This window comes from Culex pipiens, chromosome 3 (genome assembly GCF_016801865.2).
Source record: "Culex pipiens pallens isolate TS chromosome 3, TS_CPP_V2, whole genome shotgun sequence".
NCBI lineage: Eukaryota > Metazoa > Arthropoda > Insecta > Diptera > Culicidae > Culex > Culex pipiens.
In genome coordinates, this window is record NC_068939.1 from 134434375 (window position 1) to 134454138 (window position 19764).

The 19764-nt window shown below is 36.9% G+C and overlaps 1 protein-coding gene across 19 annotated transcripts in view; it reads left to right on the forward strand.

Annotated features, from left to right (window-relative positions):
• Positions 1-19764, forward strand: part of LOC120422105 (TLD domain-containing protein 2) — a 418926-nt gene that overhangs the window by 296342 nt on the left and 102820 nt on the right. For 15 of the 19 annotated variants that reach the window (XM_052709791.1, XM_052709792.1, XM_052709789.1 and 12 more), the window contains 3 exons: positions 5434-5540; positions 11048-11350; positions 16343-17234. In XM_052709791.1, coding sequence (XP_052565751.1) covers positions 5434-5540; positions 11048-11350; positions 16343-17234 — 1302 coding nt within the window. Of the gene's footprint in view, positions 1-5433; positions 5541-10824; positions 10973-11047; positions 11351-11656; positions 11812-16020; positions 16169-16342; positions 17235-19764 lie in introns of those variants that run through there. The other 4 variants (XM_039585465.2, XM_039585466.2, XM_039585476.2 and 1 more) reach the window with 4 other exon arrangements.

Here is a 19764-nt window from a genome sequence, read left to right on the forward strand (position 1 = left end):
CCATCGGCCGTAACTCCCAGGACTCTACAGAATACCCAGAACATCACCACATCGGTAGACTAGTCCTCGGACCTCCCTGAAGCTATCGGATATGATCTGAGGTCAAAAACCCCCGACCTCTATCTTGTTACGGCGGTAGACCCATCGGCCGTAACTCCCGGGACTCTACAGAATACCCAGAACATCACCACACATCGGTAGACTAGTCCCTGAACCTCCCTGAGGCTATCTGGATATGATCTGAGGTAACAAACCTCCGACCTCTATCTTGTTACGGCGGTAGACCCATCGGCTGTAACTCCCGGGACTCTACAGGAGATCCAGAACATCACAACAAATCGGTAGACTAGTCCCTGAGGCTATCTGGATATGATCTGAGGTCAAAAACCTCAGACCTCTATCTTGTTACGGCGGTAGACGCATCGGTCGTAACTCCCGGGACTCTACAGGAGATCCAGAACATCACCGCACATCGGTAGACTAGTCCCTGAACCTCTCTGAGGCTATCTGGATATAATCTAAGGTCAAAAACCTTCAACCTCGGTCTTGTTACGGCGGTAGACCCATCGGCCGTAACTCCCGGGACTCTACAGAAGACCCAGAACATCACCACATATCGGTGGACTAGTCCCTGAACCTCCCTGAGGCTATCCGGATATGATCTGAGGTCAAAAACCACAGTCACAATCGCCTACCTCATACTTGTACGGCGGTGAACACATAGGCCTTAACTTGAGGAAGTTTCGGATGACCTAGAACATCGTAAACCTTGTAAATTTGGTGTAGCTGTATAGCTGACTTCATAACGATTCCAAAACACTATAAATTTGTATAGTTAAGATGATTTTTTTTATAAAAATATAGGCCATGTCTCCCATATAGCCAAAATCCCATAAGCCCTGTACCTCGCATATGCAACTCTTGCGACAAAACCGAATCAGGTGGAATGACTCGTATATGCACAGTTGCATATGCGAGGCGCTCTTATGCGAGGTTTGCGAGGTAATCGAGTCTGGACTGTACTTTAGGATTGTGCAAAATTTTGTCCCAAAGATATAATTTTTGGAAAAAAAATATATTTTTGTTAAAAATCTAAAGAATTGTCAAATTAAATTTCAAAAATCTTTAAAAGATGCAAAATCTAATTTGTGATCGAAAATGAAATTTTGTGTAAGTTGTGCAGTTTTGCAGCACCACAGCAAAACATATTTTCGAAGGCTGAGAAATTTCCTACAATGTTCCTTTGTTGACCTGTTGTTAATCGTACTGCTGATACACAGCCTTTAAAAACTTATTTTTTTCTCAGTATCGTCTGATTAGCTCTCATTTTTTTAAATCTCGATAACATGAAAACTATTTGTTCGATTTTGAAAGTTTGAAAATGAATTAATGAATGTTCTGTTCTTTACAAAAATACCTTCCAAATTTTAGAATCAACATAAACCGTTTGTAGAAAGAACTAAACACTTTTATGGAAGTTTTCAAATGGTGGGCTAGATATTTTTTTACTTTAACTCGAAAACTTATCAATTTATAAAAAAATGGAGAAATCATTTTCGATTGCAGGCATTAATTTGACTCGTTTTAATATTTACGTGAGCTTATTTACTATCCAGGTTTCTACCACACTGAAAAAAATATTCTATTTCCAGTTATTAGCAATGTAATTAAGCTTCTATCTGTAATCCCATACATCCAATTCAAATGCTGTTAAAAGCAATCTTATATGAAAATTGGACGAGCTTTTCGGTAAAAATATTTTCGAGACTGAAAAATCAAGTCTGTCATATAGAAATTGCCAAAAACTACTAAAAAAAACCTATTTTTCAGCATTTTTTTTAAACCGCTGTATCTTCTCAAGGATTGGGCATAGGACAATGGTCAATATGGAGACTTTAATGTAGAATTGTCTGGGAAATCGATTCCCACTATCGGTTTTTGCAAATTTTGACGTTTAGACCACTTTTCAAAAAAACAGTTTTAGTAAATGATTTTTGCATTTTTTTAGGAGAGACATACCATCCTGCATTTTTCGTGAGTCTTTTTGTAACATTTTAGGCGAAAACGAAGTTGTCTTTATAGCTGTCGGCCACCATTGCTAGTACCAACCACTAGTGTCTTCCTTTTTATCTACAAAGACTTCGCTGTCCTGGGCTCTTAGGTGTATGAAAGTATGGCACGGAGCGACCTTTGTATTGTGAGTCCAGTGCGCGGTCCGATTGATCCACACGGGCGGGACACATTTTAGACTATTTCCTCAAAAATTTTGAACGAAAAAAAATCGTGACATCACCTTCAAATTTAACTTTTAAATTTAAAAATTTAAATATCTCGTGGAAGTGGCGTGTATTTTTCTTTCATTGTATTTTTGTCAGAAAGCCCGTCCAATTTCCTACAAGTTTGTCTTTGACAACTTTTTGATACGATGCAACGGCTTTGAGTTACAGTAATTTTTAAATTACAAAATACAAAAATATATAAATTACTTACGCCCTTCTCAAATGTCATTTTCGAGTACAATTGGCTCCATTTACACAAAAATGGCTTGTATAGGCCTAGGATAACATGTCTAAAAAGTTTCATTGAAATCTGAAAGGGTCGGGTACTAAAGTACCAGAAAAAATTACTGATTTGAGCTGGAATTGCTCTATAGCAGCCCGATAAACAAGTTAAAAAATGAAAAACGTGAAAAATTGCGGGAGTGCTTGCCTTTATCACGTTTTTTTTTTTTCAAAGTAAAAAAATAACATTTTTAGAAAAAAAAAACCCGAAATTGCCTAGCTCAAAAACTTAATAATTTTTAAAAAATTGAGAAGTCATTTTCGATTGCAGTCATTTATATATTATATTTTTATTTTTTTCTCCAAAAATACATTTAAAAGAAACCATACCTTCGGTACCAGAGTTTGCACCATCCTAAACTTTAGAATAAAAGATACTTTTTTAGTCCTCTGAAATATATTCAAATCTCGAAGGTTTTTTTTTTATTTTCCTTCTCTTGCCAACTCCGTTGTTAGAATATCCAATTACATCTAAATGAATTATAGTGCAAACCATAGTTGAAAGATATTTTTTCCTGAAAAATTCTAGGTTCTACAACTTTGCGGAAGACACCAAATCGATCAGAAAATTTCTAAAATTTCGTATATTAAACATGCCCATTTTGTATGAATAGCCGAAAAATTGTATGAAAACTTATGGAAAAACTTATGATGCAAATGGCTTTTAATAAACAATTAATAAACATAAAATTAATAATCTGCCAATTCATTGCGAAATTCTGAAGAATAATTTTGTTAGAAAACATTTCCAATATAGAAATTTATATTTAACATAAATTTTGTTTTGTTTTTTTGTGAGCTTGGAAGTGGAAGTATTATTATTGTTGGAACTCAAATAACACATCCTCAGAACAACTGGATTTTTTTTTCCAATGAACTTATTTAATGATCTTTGCACAGCCGAATATTTTGTATAAGCTTCACACGTTAAAAAATGAGAAAATTTCTAAAGTTATATAATTAGGGGAAATAGACCCATTTTAAGCCCAATAAGCGGTCGTGTTTGAATGATGCTGGATAATCTGGAGTGTTCCTTGAAATTCACTAAAACCAAGTACACCAACGAGTAGAGCAACTTTTTGTGAACATTTCTGTTTATTTTCACTTTTATTAAAAGTTATGCTAGGGATATTTCTAATCGTGTAAAATTATTGTTACAACGTCAATTTAAGTAATATTTTGAAATCTTAGCATGAAGTTTGAGTTTGAGTTAGTGATGTGATCGTAATCAAGTTTAATATCATCGTGATTCAATATATGTTTTTTTAACTTAAGATATTGTAGCCTTTTTCAAAAATTATCAAGATTAATTTAAAATACTCTAACAAATACGAAAAATAAAAACATTCACAAAGTTTAAAATTCTAACTTTTATAATTTGAAAACAAATCTAGAATAAAAAATATTTGAATTTGAATAAAAAAAAATGCAATCCCTTTTTAAAATGTGTTCTTTTTTCAACTTTCGTTGAAAAATTACTTTTTGCAATTCCGTCGTGAAACTACTTACTTTTCCTGTCATTCTTGAACGACGAAATAGCCTTCTTTTCTGTACCAAAAATAACAGAATCGAATAGCAACACTTTTCAAAATAAATGCTGAAAAGTTCTACTTTTCAGCACTTGTTTCGAAAAGTAACACTTTTCAACATTTTTTTAATTCAAACGATTTATTGACAAAATACATGAAAATTTGACATAAAATTTCACTCAATGGGTGTTTTTCGGAATTGCAAAAAATGTTGTATGGAACTCGTTGCAAAACATGATTTTTTCAGCACTCTTCGTATTTATCCAACTCGGGGAACCTCGTTGGATAAATGTACGACTCGTGCTGAAAAAATCCTCTTTTTGCAACTTGTTGCATAAACTACTATTTTAGTCAAGTAAGCACAGCCGTCTCAACTTCGCACTCAAACAAAATCAGCTCAGCAATCTCGCAAAAACAAATCATTCTGACATCCTGCTGAGAAAACGCGACGAAAACCCGCTTAATGATGGTTTCATGTTCTCGTTGATTGCATATCAACTGCGGGGAGGAGGAGGTGACTTGCAGGAGAGCAACGCCAATTACGGCTCCCGTGTGTCCGTCCGGCAATCGCAATCAAATTAAGACAACAAAAGTAAATTGAAATTTAAGTACCTCTGCTGCTCCGCCGCGCCAATTGAAAGTCAAAAGAACCACCCCCGGGCTGGCTCAGGACTGCTTATGACTGAACACACCTGCTGGACTTGACGAGTTTCTGGAAAAAATTAACATTTGAACAATGACCCCATCGGAGGAGTGCTAATTTTAGAACGGGATTGTTGAGGTTTAAACCGCTAAGATCGCTGATTATTCAGGGTGAAGTCTGATCGTCTTGCGGTCCTCGACAAAGTTGTTTAATAGCCAATTTGGGGAATGTTTTTGACAAGAAATAAATTTCTAAAGGCTTAAAATTACTGTTATCTAAGGTTTCATTGTTCAACTCGTCTTCTAAAGGTCAATTAGAATCTCTTTTTTCAAGGTAAGTAAAACCATTAAAATCTTTGGTTTTTTGGGCAAACACACTCAGTAAGTACTCTCCACCACTAGGAGAACATTTTTACGACTCAACTTGCTCGCAAGCTTCATTCCATATCTCTGGTGTTGCATGCTCAATCCAAAATCGCACCTCACAGTGGAATGGTACCGGGCCGTGTTTTATCGACGTGTAATAAATGTGTGTACAAAAATAATAATAACCATAAAAAAATCCGCGTCTTTAATCTCCGTTCGAGCTGATTTGTAAAGTGGCGCCTACTCCTCGTGCGAACGTAATTTTTACACAACAAATTACAATAAAATTGTTAACTTTATCTCTTTTCCCTCTCTCTCTCTCTCTTCTTTTACAGGAGCAAATCGAGGAGCGTCGATCATGGACTGGCCGCACCCTTCGACCTGGACTCGCTGCGGTCCAAGGTGGAGGGCAGATTCGAGAGCATCGACCGGTTGTCAAAGGGTGAGTTGATTTTGGAATCGTTGGGGATTGGGTTTGTTTTTTCTACCTTGGCTGCTGCAAATTTTATTTTTTTCCAGTCTAAGTAAGTTATTAAGGACGACGGTATTTTCAAAATAATATCCATTTTTGATATAAAAAACGAAGTTGAGTTTATAGCTGTCGCCCACTATTGCTAGTACCAACCAGTAGTAAGTACCGTAAACTGGGGTCAATCGGGACACATGGGGCGAATCGGGACAGCAGTTTTAAACATGTTGGAGCACAATATTTTGATTTTTCTGGTTGGTTTCGGTTAGAACAGACTCAGGTCAACAAAATGTGCACATCCATTTCCAAATTTAAAAGCTTCAAGTGCTCTAAAAACTGCTGTCCCGATTCAGACTGTAGTCCCGATTCACCCCAGATTACGGTATCTTACTTTTATCTACAAGGACCTCAACGCTCCTAATTTTTTGAAAGTATGGCACTATGGTGGCCAAGTTTCAAATAAGTTTCCACTTCAAAATATTTTTTAATATTTTTTTCGATAGATAACAGTCTAATTAAGAAAATTTCAAATTTCAAAGCTCTACGTGTGTTGGTTACGGAGATTTAATTAATTTATTAGGACCCAATTGGGTAACAGATATATGATGAAAGATTCATCCAAACGGGTATTGCACTAGCAATAATCATAAATTGATTTATTTTTGGTTTTTACAAAAATAGGGGGAAGGGGTTATAACTAAAGAAGAGGTGGGACGGGGAGGGTTGCTGAAATGTAAAGATTTTTTTCATAACTTATTTTTATTAGGTCCTTTTAGATACTGCGACCAGGTTAGGACCAAAGATCATTAACAGATACAAAAAATAAAATTAAAACACATACAAAAAAAAAAGTCTCAAAATCATGGAGCCTTTTTTTGGAAAAAAAAGATCTCTAAACTTTAATAAATATAGAAAAAATTTAAATTGCAAAAAAACATAAATGTTAATTTAAAAATGCTAATAAACTGGAAATGGAGCACACAGCACAAAAAAATATTGAAAGTTCTCCAGTATTTTGCACTTAATTAAAACAAATAACTACGCTTTTGGATACAGTCTGAATAGGGACAGCAGATTTTAGAGCACATAAAAGCTTGAAATTTAGAAAAAGATGTATTATTTTTGTTGTTCTGTGTCTGTTCTATCCGAAACCAATCAAAAACGTCCACATACTGAGCACTAACAAGGGTAAAACAGCTGTCCGATTCGCCCTAGATGACGTTTTTTTTTTATTTTACACAACGATAATGCTAATTTGTCTGAGCACGATGGTATTTTGAATGACCGCTTAAGATTTAAAATAGATTTTTTTAAGGTGAGTTTTAGAAAATGTAGTGTTCACGACAGAAAGTATATTGTTTGATAGCTCTTTCTCTAGGGCTACGGTTGATTCATCGAATCAGGAAAATTTCTCGAATGTTTCGTATTTCAACATAGTAAATCGGACTAATAGTTGCTGAGATATCGACATTGGAAAATGATGGGTTGTTTGGCTGAGACTTAGAAAACATCAATTTTCCTGTTTTTTAACCTTTGCATGGCAATATCTCAGCAACTAAGGGTCGTATCAACAAAGTTCAAAAAAGCAAAATATAGAGAATTTTCTCAGCTTTTCAAAAATATTTTTTTAAAAAAATGGAAAACTGCTATTTTCTAAAAAGTCACCTAAAAATGGCTATAACTTGAAAACGGGGCACTTTATCAAAATTTCACTAAAGTACTTTTTGATTGCAAATTTGATTTTACATCGAAAAATGAAGTTGAAAAAATTTTGCGACCAATATTTCGATTTTTTGAAAAAAAATCAGTATTGATTCAAAAATTCATAACTCGGTCAAAAATTTTTTGCACAACCTGGAAATTTCTGAAAAGTTGGCATTTTATGTCCTCTAAAACATATCAAATAATGAAAAAAATAAATAAAAATAGTGTTTTTTTGCAAATCAAGTTTTAGTGACAAAAAGTTAAATAAAAAATCACCAAAAATGTTTTTACCGTGTAACATTTTTTTCCAGTGTAGTCCGTATCTATACCTACAACTTTGCCCAAGACACCAAATCGATCAAAAAATTCCTTCAAAAGATACAGATTTTTGAATTTTCATACATCAATTTTGTATGGACAGTTGCCAAATTTGTATGGAAAATTATATGGACAAACTAATGATGCAAAATAGCTTCTTTGGGCATACCGAAGGCACCAAAAAAGTTTCAGTCGGATTATAAAATACAAAAAAATCGAATGACTGAAATCTGAGAGAACTGCTCAGGTACGTTTAATAAATATGATTTTAAAAAAGACAAACAAAGGTTTTATATAGAAGGGACCAAAAACACATATTTTATTTGCAGAATGTTTGAAAGATTATTCATAATAACATAAATAAATTATGACTAGATGTTACATGAAAGAACAGCGGTGACGCAGCGAAATTGACAAATTTAAAAAAATGAATCAAAACTCAAAAAATTTTAAACACTTAAATTAAGAAATCTGGAAATTAAGAAATCCAAAATTAAAAATATATTATAAAAAACTAATATTTTTGAATTGAGAAACTTTCAAAAACCATAAATAAGATATTTGAGAAATTTAAAAAAAGCAAATAATCATAGCAGAAAAATAAAAATAAAACCACAAATTCAAAGCTTAAAAATTCAAATAATTATAAACTAAATATTTCAAAATGTTTAAAATTTCAAAAAAAATCTTCATTTTAAAAATTCAAAATAAAAAAATAAAGGTTGAAAAAAAATCGAAATAAAAAAACTTGAGTTTGAATATTTATGAGTTTAGAACACCAAAAATTCAAAAGCTACAATTAAAAATAATAAGATAGAAAATTAAAGAAATTATATTTTCAAAAATAATAAAAAAATAAAAATTCTGTAAATCAAAAATTTTAAAACTCAAACATAAATAAAATAGAAACAGTCCAAATTTCCAATCTCTAGATCCCCTAAATTTAAGTTTCTAACCTAAAATATGACTCCAAAAAATGTGTGTTTTTTATGATTCAAGATGGCGAAGAATTTAAGAATTTAGGTACTTGAGAATTTAATAATAATTAATAATTCAATAATTTCAGACTTTCAGAATTTTAATTTCGACAAAATTTGTTCATATAAGAATACAAATTGGTAGCACCGTTAAAGGTACAATTTATTATTTGCCAATTAAATTTACCTATTATTTTAACACACATATTTAGTATATTCAAAATCAATTTAAGATCAAAAATTATTCCTAAACAAATATTTATTTGAAATTATTAAACTCAAAAGAAATGTGTCTTTTAAAAGTTAAAAAATAGTAGTTTATGCAACAAGTTGCAAAAAGAGGATTTTTTCAGCACGAGTCGTACATTTATCCAACAAGGTTCACCGACTTGGATAAATACGACGAGTGCTAAAAAAATCAAGTTTTGCAACGAGTTCCATACAACATTTTTTGCAATTTCGAAAAACACCCATTGAGTGAAATTTTAATTCGAATTTTCATGTATTTTGTCAATAAATCGTTTAAATCAAAAAAATGTTGAAAAGTGTTACTTTTCGAAACAAGTGCTGAAAAGTTCAACTTTTCAGCACCCATTTCAGTGCTGAAAAGTAGAACTTTTCAGCATTTATTTTGAAAAGTTATGCTATTCGATTCTGTTATTTTTGGTACAGAAAAGTAGGCTTTTTCGTCGTTCAAGAATGACAGGAAAAGTAAGTAGTTTCACGACGGAATTGCAAAAAATGTTTTTAAAGTACATTTTTTTTGTTGAGGTACTAGCCGTGCTGTAATACTATGGCTTAAGTTATCAATTTTTTATCAAAACGAAGTTGACTTTATAGCTGTCGGCCACCATTGCTAGTACCAACCACTAGTGTCTTTCTTTTTATCTACAAGGACTTCGCCGCCCTGGGCTCCTAAGTGTATGAAAGTATGGCACGGAGCGACGGCGCCGAATACCCATATTTACACAAAGAATTTTAGAGCGCCCGCCGCGGGATTCGAACCGGCGACCTCTGGATTGTGAGTTCAGCGCGTGGTCCGATTGATCCATACGGGCGGGATTTTTTATCAGGTAAAAATAATAACACTAAAAAAATCGCTTTATCATTTACATGAATGAACTAAGCCTGAAATCGTTAACATAAAAAAATCGTTCTCAATGAAACCAGACATAAAAAAACTACCCCATAATTATTTATTATTACAACTAATAATAAAATGCTTGATTTCACCCAACTTGCAAATTTTATGTAAGCGTGTACTCAACATCCATCACACCAAATTGCAGTAACTTTTCAACAAGAAAGAGAAGAGAGAGCTTGCATAAAAGTACGGGAACGGTTTTGCTGCAACTTCTACCTCTCTCACTGCAGAAGTTCTGCCTGAGATAAAAGTTACTTTTGTTGCAGAAAAGTACGGGAACGCTCTGCTGCCGTTTTTGTGCAGAATTGCAGAACTCTGCAGTACGGGATTAGACCTATTGTTTTCATAGCTGTATGCTTAAATAAAAAAAGACGATCGGATTGCCAGCCAATATTTGAGTAACCACAAAAGCCTTTTAATAGTTTCCTGGTTTGACTTGTTCATGTGACTTTGCCAATGTATTTGAAAAAGCAGATCGTATTGGTGTAATAGCACACTAATTATTTGTACAAAAACAACATTTTTATTTTTATTTTCTTTATTTAATTTTAAAATGATTTTGATAAAAAGCTTAAAAATTAAAAATATAAAAAAATATTATCCGTTAACCAAGGATAATCGTAACAAATTCAACAAAAAATCCGACCCATAGTCAGTAAACCATGCGAAAAGAAAACGATTCTTGTCAACGCAGCACTTCTAACACAGAATACAGCCGAAGTAGCTGCTCGATACAAGAACAACAAAAAAAAGCTTCCACAAGCAAAACTTATCAAAACAATTCCCGCGTAGTAGTACGTTCCCGGTGTACGATCGTCAACAGCCCTCTTCGCAGACTGTCGAACGTGACTTACCGCGTTCATTGCAACTGTTTGGATTACGACAAGACGCGTCCAAGTGTTTGGATGTGCTTGCAATTTCGTTTAGTTCGGTAAGAACTTGCCGACGAGATGATGGGCTTAAGTAAACACTGGAATCTCGTTGACCGATGCAGTTTTCGGACGGGGCGCGTCATGTTACAGTGCTCTCCCTATCTGCGCTGATCCCTTCTGGGAGATTCAGTGCGACATAATCGGCTGAACGGCGTGGACATCTCAAGTGTGGCGGTGACATGACGTCGTCCAGGGAGCGCTTCCAGATTGTCATTCTTTGCAGTCGACCGACACCGTTGGCCGTAGATTACCTAATTTACTTTACCGATAAGGGTTCGATTCCGGCTAACCGGGAGGGTGGGGACTACCGTCCACTTGAGTACCGTGAACGTGCGCTGGATTCGTGTTTTAAAGTTCGATTTTGTATACTAATCGTGGTGTTTTTGTTTCTTCATTGTCTTCCAGATGGTGAGAAGAAGCGCTCGATGCCGACGATACCGACCATCTCGTACACGGTGGGCGACCGGGACACGCTGACCTCGGTGGCGGCCCGCTTCGACACAACGCCGTCCGAGCTGACCCAGCTGAACCGGCTGGCCAGCTCGTTCATCTACTCGGGCCAGCAGCTGCTGGTGCCGGACAAGAAGGGCAAGGGAGGTGGCAGCGGCGAAGGGGGTGCCGACTCGGACGCCAGCACCGAGCGGTCCTCGCCCGAGGGCCGCCGCAGGGGAGCCGATTCCCAGGAGGACCTGTGCCAGGACGAGAAGGGTTAGTAGAAACCGCCACATCAAAAGCGCTTCGTCAAACTCAACGAAGCGCCACAGTAGACGGTGGCGTCAACTGTGGCCCACAGTTGATCGTTCAAAACAAAGCGGCGAGTGCGCGCGGTCTCACGCACACAACGAAGGCGCGCCAACTGTGTGGTAGTGTGACAGCTCGCGAAACTTGACAGGTCGTTTTTATTTACAACCAAAGTGTGTCACCACTGACTCATTCATTAAACGCGCCTCTTCCTGCTTCTTGGCAGTGTTTGACAGTTTGTGGTGGGAGTGTGTTTTGATGTGGCACTCAGTGTGCAATTTTTGGTGCTCCTCTTCGCCGTCTTCTGTGTGATTGACCAAGCAAAACAAATTGATTTTTCGGAGTCGGAAGAAGTTTCAGTGTTTTGGGGCGTTCCGATTTGCGCTGTTTTTGGGCGATGAAAACCGCGGTGTTTTTCAAGAATGGAGGTAAATTCAGGTCGATGGTGGATAGTTTGAATTAAAACCCAAAAGTGTTACATGAGAAAAAGTGGCAAATCACATGTGTTGTGTTATCGATCGGAAAATAATTGATAGATTGTTGCATGTATGGAAGATAAGAGAATAATGGAAAACCCGTGTTGGCAATGGTTTCTTACAGAACAGTTGAATATCGGAGTGTCTTCAACCCACAACAAACAGTGCATCAGAAATGTTCCGCAAATCAAATTAACCCAAATTCAAACGGACAACAAAGAAGAAAAGGGTTGTCAGAGAAAAGAGTGCATTGCAAGTGAAATTCATAACAGTACTCAAATTGGTGAATCGTCTTGATGGCAACTTAACGAAACATCATTCATACGACTGCAATCTAGGGCAAAATAAGTGCCTGTTGAGAAGTAAACAAAACAACCGGGATGTAATTGTGCTTCAACTTGAAGTAGTTGCACATGGACCAATCAATCAATCATCAGAGAGTGACCTTGAAAAAAGTTGCTAGCATAACACTACCAAAATCTTGGTGACATATATTGGATAAAGTCACCATAAGCTAAATAAACAATAACGATCAAAATGTAATCATCATTAAGCAAAAATGCATAAAATAATCTTAAAGTGAAAGTGAAAACGAAAAGTACCTATTAGCACTCAAAATGATGTCAAACCCAATCCAAAATCTTGCTTAAAAAAACACAAAGGGGAGAATTTTATTTGGCAAAAAAAAAAACAATCTAGAAAATGTCAAACGGCAGTTATGTCTGCACGGCAGAAAAATAAATAGAGCAGAAGCAGAAAAATCAAATAACAGAAAGGGTTTCCGGCAGATCTCGTTGAAAATCAAATAAAGAGCAGATTTGGACACATATTGGACAATTTTAATGGTAGAAATTGTTATTCGGCAGTAAAAAATGCTATATGTTAGCAGTATACGCAAACAACTTATCGTCATAACCAGCGGGTCAGATCTATCCGCCATAAAATAGATTGGAAGAATGTCGAACGTCCGAACATCGAATAGGCAGAAAATTCAAATCGTCAGAAAATTGAGCGATCGAGCGGGTCAGATCTATTAAGAAGAAAAACGATCGGCAGAATGTCGAACATCCAAATATCGAATGGCAGAATTCAAAAATCGGCAAAAATGTCTTTTTGTCATAATTTCAAGTGCAAAAATTAGCTATCGAGCGGGTCAGATCCATCATAATCGATAGGCGGGATGCCGAACATATAAACACCGAGTGGCAGATAATTTTAATCGGCAGAACACCAAAATCGGCAGAAATCTCTATTTAGCATACTTTCAATTGCAGAAAATAGCTATCAAGCGGGTCGGATCTATGAGCAAAATATCGATCGGGAGAATGCCGTACACCCGAACACCGCATGGCAGATAATTTAAATCGGCAGAAATGTCTATTTGGCTTGATTTCAAGTGCAGAAAATAGCTATCGAGCTGGTCAGATCATCAGCAGAAAATCGATCGAACTTCGAATGGCAGATAGTTTATAATTCGGCAGAAATGTCTTTTTGGCATAATTTCAAGTGCTGAAATTAGCTATCGAGCTGATCAGATCCATCAGAATCGATCGGCAGAATGCCGAACATATAAACACCGAGTGGCAGATAATTTTAATCGGCAGAAATCTCTATTTAGCATAATTTCAATTACAGAAAATAGCTATTGAGCGGATCAGAACACCGAATGTCAGATAATTTAAATCGACAGATCACTTAAATCGGCAGAAATGTCTTTTTGGCATTATTTCAAGTGCAGAAAATGGCTATCGAGCGGGTCAGATCATAAGCAGAAAATTGATTGAACTTCGAATGGCAGATCATTTATAATTCGGCAGATCACTTAAATCGGCAGAAATGTCTTTTTAGCATTATTTCTAGTGCAGAAAATAGCTATCGACAGAAAAGGTGAACCAATCGTTACAATATATTAGACCCGATTACTGATCCCCAGAAACATGTTTACCAGAATACAAAACGGCAGAAAAGAATGATAGACAGAATTGGTTATTCAGCAGAAAATTATTGCGTATTGTTTGAAAACGGCAGAAACTTTTGCACGACAGCAAAATAGAAAGGCAAAAGCGATCAAATGGCAGAAAAATCAAACGGCATTATGATTCAAATGGTAATTAAATCCAGTGGCAAAACTTAACGATACAAATGTTATTTGGCAGAAAAGGTCTAAGCAGGATGTGGTCATCATAGAGCATTGAAAGAGTGAATTATCTCTAAAGTTAGGCTATAAGCCAAAAAATCATTTGTCAGGACTACAAACTGCAGAATTGTAGTTACCAGTTAAAGTTAAGCAGCTAAAAATTATTATTTATGATTTTTTATAAAAAGTTAGTAAGGCGAATAAACAACAAAAAGTCTAGCGGCAGAATAAACCAAATGGCAAGAAAATTAAACATAAGCAATGGTTATTCGGCAGATTTCTATCCAAGAACTAAATAAGCGATTAAAATGACAATTTGGAAAACAAAAAAATGATGAATTGACAATCTGGTTATTGGACAGGAAAAAATAAGTTATTGTGATGATTTTTTGGGCAGAAAATGCAAAAGATTGGCAAAAAATTTCAACAGGCAGAAGACTAGAAAGACGACCAAGTAATTTGATAGAATTTCAAAACACAGAGAGTTAAAAAGCAGAATTATTCAATGGTAGAAAAGTTGCGAAGCAGTTCAGTTATCCGGCAGAAAAGGCCTAGAATATTGCAAAAAAGGTAGTTGAAAAGTTATCAATATCAGTTAATTTAAGCATGATTATGGGTTGAATAAATAAGCTAAAAGCAGAAAATAAAAATGTAGATAAAATTAAAAAAAAGTAATTCAAAGACTAGAAAGGCAAAATGATTAAATAGCAAAAAAAAGTAAAGTAGTTCAGTTATCCGGCAGAAAAGGTTATTAAATGACAACAAATGCAAGGCCTAGAATTCAGGAGAAAATTTTGGGGAAAATAATCAAGTATAATCAATATCAGTTAATTTAAGCACGGTTATATAAAATTAAATAAAATTATGGTAGAAAATATCAATCTGCAGAAATCTGCATGGAAAAAATCGGCAGAATTGAAAATAAAAGAAAATTTGTAAAAAGTCACACAGAGAGTTGTAAGGCAGTTCAGTTATCCGACAAAAAAGGTCATTTGGCAGTTACTTTCAAATAATCGGCCACAAATGACAATGCCTACAATTTAGCAGAAAATGGTTGGTGAAATTGATCAAGGAATCAAAATCAGTATTTTTAAGCATAGTTACGTGCTGAAAAAAACTAATGGCAGAAAATATCAATCAGTAATTCAGCAGAAAACTGTTTGGTAAAAATCCTCAGAATTTAAAATAGTAGATCGAATTTCAAAAGTCACACATAAAGTTGAAAGGCAGAATGATTTAATGGCAGAAAACTTCTAAAGCAGTTTTTCGGCAAAAAATGACAGTTGGCAGTTATTTTTTTAATGACGAAAACAAACCGCAAGGCCTGAAATTTAGACAGAAATTGCTGGTAATAATAACAGTTAAATAATAAATATAAGAAGAAATTAGCGTGGTTTTGAGCAGGTTAAACTAACTAATGGCAGAAAATATCAGTCAAAAGTTACACAGAGCGTTGAGAGGCAGAATGATTCAATGGCAGAAAATGTTCAAAGCAGTTCAGTTGTCGAACGGAAAAGGTCACATGCCGTTATTTTTTAAATAAACGGCAATAAATGACAAGGCCGGAATTTAGGCAGAAAATGTTGGTGTAAACTGATTGATAATTCCTGCCGTGTGATTTTCTGCCTTTTAGCTTTTTGTTGACCATATTTCTGCCGATCAATCCGTCCTCCTGACCATCACCAAATCGGAAGACATTTCCACATAAACATGCAGCTGCTGTTCGATGCGTCCCAAATACCCTCAAGACGTCACGTTAACAATACCTTCCACTATGCTTCCCGACGATGCCGTCCAACTGAGTCCACAATGCGCTCACTAATCGACTGTCAAAGCCGGTCGCCGACACCGGCACTGGAGAACTATTCTTCCTACACGGGGCGAAGGCGACGCCGACGATCGTGAACGAAAAAGGCAACACGAAGAGAAAGTCAATAATAACAAGGTTGCTAACACAAGAACGGGGTGTGTGACACACATTACCGTCGTCGTCGTATGAATATTACACACGTAGACTTTGGTGATAAGATCGGCAAGAAGTGTGTTGGTTACTACTTTTTTTTCGGCACTCAAGTCTGGTTCGTAGAAGTTGGGGTTACAAAATTTCCGGAGACGTTACGGATTAGTGTGCAGTGCGATCGGGACTAATGTTTTTGCGGTTCAAATTGGCAGGTTAGGGTTGTGGCGCTGGACTGCTGATATCCGGGCGCGCGCGATTGAGCTATGATCTTTGTAGTGCGGTGATCACGCGCGTGATCGCGCACCCGTTGTTTACTTTGTCATTACGATATCTGCCTCTCTTTTTTTAGCGAGTTGCGTGAGTGACGGTTCTTTGTTTCGTTGCAGATCTGCTGGAAGGACTTCGTCCCGGTTCGCCAAAGCCCGGCCACATCGAGCGCGTTGCGTCGCCAAACAACCAAAGCGGTGGAGGCGGCGGTGGTGGCGGGGACACGGCCGCAGGTTTCAACGAGGATGATCCGGTCACGATCCAGCGCTTTCTCAAGATCAACGTGCGGCACATTACCGACGGCCAGGGCGTGGTCGGCGGAGTGCTGCTCGTCACCCCGAACGCGGTCATGTTCGATCCGAACGTGTCCGACCCGCTAGTCATCGAGCACGGCCCAGAGAGTTACGGCGTGATCGCGCCGATGGAGTTCATCGTGAACGCGGCCATCTTCAACGATATTGCCCACATGCGCGTCCAGGGTGCGGCCGGCGGCAACGAAACGGCGGAAAAGGCGGAAATCTACTACCCGGTGCCGGAAAAGTCCTGCTCGCGGTGTGACACCCACTCGCCCGGCAAGGACTCCCTGCTAGTCAAGGACGAGACCTTTCCCGAGCTGGGCGTCGGCTCGGTCGAGGGTTGTGACGACCAGGAAAGCATCTGCTCCAGCAACGAGCGCGAGGGCGATGCGTTTCCGAAGGCCTTCGAGCGGGATCTGGTGACGCCGAACAACCTGCAGCGTCTGCACGGCGATTCGACCGAGAGCGGTGGCAGCTCGGAGAAGCCCCCCTCGACGGAACCGCCGTACCTGGGGTACGACCGGGACTCGCAGTCGCACACGCCCAACTCGGTGGACTCGGCCAAGAGCGGGGAGCACGGCAGCGGTGATAAGACTGACACCAAGACCACCACCAGCAGCAGCAGTATTCTCGGCGATCCGGCTGCCGGTCGATCCCTGGAGGAACGACGGCGCAGTCTGCTCGATCAGCACTGGGCGATTCCGAGCAAGGATCGGTAAGGAAGGGTGGGGTGGTTTGCGTGTGTGTTTTGTTTTTATTTGTTATGGTACCAAGACTCATACCGCTTCAGTTTTATATGAGCAGTTCTCCCAAATTCGGCCGAATTACTGCATTTTTATTTTTGGTGTTTTTTGGCCCAAACAAAGAAGCCATTTTGTGTCATTGGTTCTCCCATACAAGGCTCCATGCAATTTTGGCAGCTGTCCATACCAAATGCAAAAGCATGTCACCTTCGTCAAAAAGACACTTAATATAAACACAAAAAAGGTTGCTACCGACGAGATTCTAACCCAGAACCATCAGTAAAGACTGGCGCCTTAGCCCGCTCGGCCATATATACGCATATATAAACTCAACATTTCGGTCAAGTTGGTTTCCCATACTGACGGGCTGCATAATTCAGGGTGTAATAATACATACAATTTCATAAAATAATGCAAAATTTATTTTACACCCAGGCCTTTTACACGCAGCTGGATCACTTGTTTTATTTTTGTGTGCGTAAATATTGGAAAACTGTATCTTTTGAAAGAATTTTCTGATCGATTTGGTGTCTTCGGCAAAGTTGTAGGACTACTCAGAAAAAATAGGTACACAGAAGAAAATGCTTAACATAAAAAATTACTTTCTCCAAAATTTATAAATTTAATTCCCATTCAGCCACTTACTTTTTGGATCCGATATAATAATTTCTATAAATTTCATCAGAATTTGATAAAAGTTCATCTGCGATGTTAATACTGGAATTAAATCCATAAATTTTGGAGTAACTTTTTGTTTTAAGAAATTGTGAATATCTCTGCTTATATTGGACCAAAATTTGTTCTTTTTTCTAAGGGAAATTGGTCTGGAAACTGTTCTAACATACATTCTGATTAATTTGAAAATGTTTTAAAATGTGAAGCTGTAAAATGACAGAGGATTGAAAAAATCATTTTGGGATCCTTTTGGGTAATAAATAGCTTTTTAATGAAAAATTCTAAGTCTAGCAGTGTTTCATGCGCAAATTTGTATCCGGGCAATTCGATTACTGTATTGCGCGTCGAAAACCCCAGTTTTTATTTTCAACAAATTGTATCTCGGAATTCTGTAAATGAAACCATTGTTTAATATGATATATAAAATTTCCCAGAGAATTCGATAAAAATATTTCCAGACTTAGGCTCTTTGGTCCTGAGACCTTTAGAGCAGTATTTTGCCTTTCTTACTAAAGAAAGGTATCCAGGTTTTTAAGCGAAGATGGCGTTCGAATGTTGAACGTCCGAAATGTCAAAATCGCGCAGTAGCACCAACATTAGAAAAAAAATGCGGCTGTCATGCCATGGCACACTTTTTTCGTTATGTTGGTACCACTGCGTGATTTTGACATTTCGGGCGTTCACCATTCGAACGCCATTTTCGCTTAAAAAGCTGGATAGGGTTTGCTTTTGGCTCCGACGCCAAATCAAGTTTCATTCCCAAATCATTTCTCGAGAAATATTCATTCGAAAAATCTGCAAAAAATCATGGACGATCGATTTTCGACGCCCGATTAATTGAGAATGACAGATGGTGACGTAGGGATCCCTGCGCACTTTAGAAAGGTATTTACTAACATTCCTCCACTTCCCCAAAGGATAGCTTAGACCCGGCAAGGACCCCCTTATGCCCTGGGTAGTATTACACACTCATCAAAAGATGAAGACATTGTACCTCCCGTGTTGGATTATTGTTCCGGATGAGGGTCTAATACAGCCACACCAATTTACAAATTGGGTTTTTGTAAGTGTCATCCAGTAAGTCCTTATTTTTCAAAAGAAGATTTTGAATGTTTCTGAAAAAAAATCCAGCCAGCCTAATATTTGTAAAGGTTGAAAAATTTAGGTCGAAAAGTAAAGTCTTAAGGAGGTATTATACTAAAAGGCAGGCCGAGGGCGTATGATACTGATGATCAGGGGCGCCGACTAGTCCAAAATGTTGGGGGGGCACGGTTGTTTTCCGAAATCGATAGGTAAAAGTGGCGATTAGATGTTAAAGTTTTTTTCATCCGGAATCCATTTTTTTTAGAAATAGATAATTTATTAAAACGTAATTGAGAATGTTAATTGGGGGGAATTTTTTATATGTTCTGAAGGCGAATTCATTCGCATTAGCATATTTTCAGTTATTTTCTAGAAGTAACAGTCAATAATAAAAATAATCAGATATTTAGAAATCCAACAATACAAATATTCTAAAAATAAAAACAAAAGTAAAAAGCAAAAATTTAGAACTTCAGAAATTTAAGAATACAAATACAAATTTAAAAAAAAACATCAATTTTTCAAATCTGCAATTTAGATAAAAATAACAGATACACCAAATTGAATATTCTAAAATTAAAAAAAAAATAATACAGATAATCCTCTTTTTATGCGGTGGCGTTACGGTTTTTGTTTCGTAGATTTCTCTTAAACCCTACAATATTTTTGAAAGCTTCAAAAAGCGTTTTGTAGATCTGAACAAAACTTAAAAATTGCTTTTAAAAGATTGCAAAAATGTTGCGT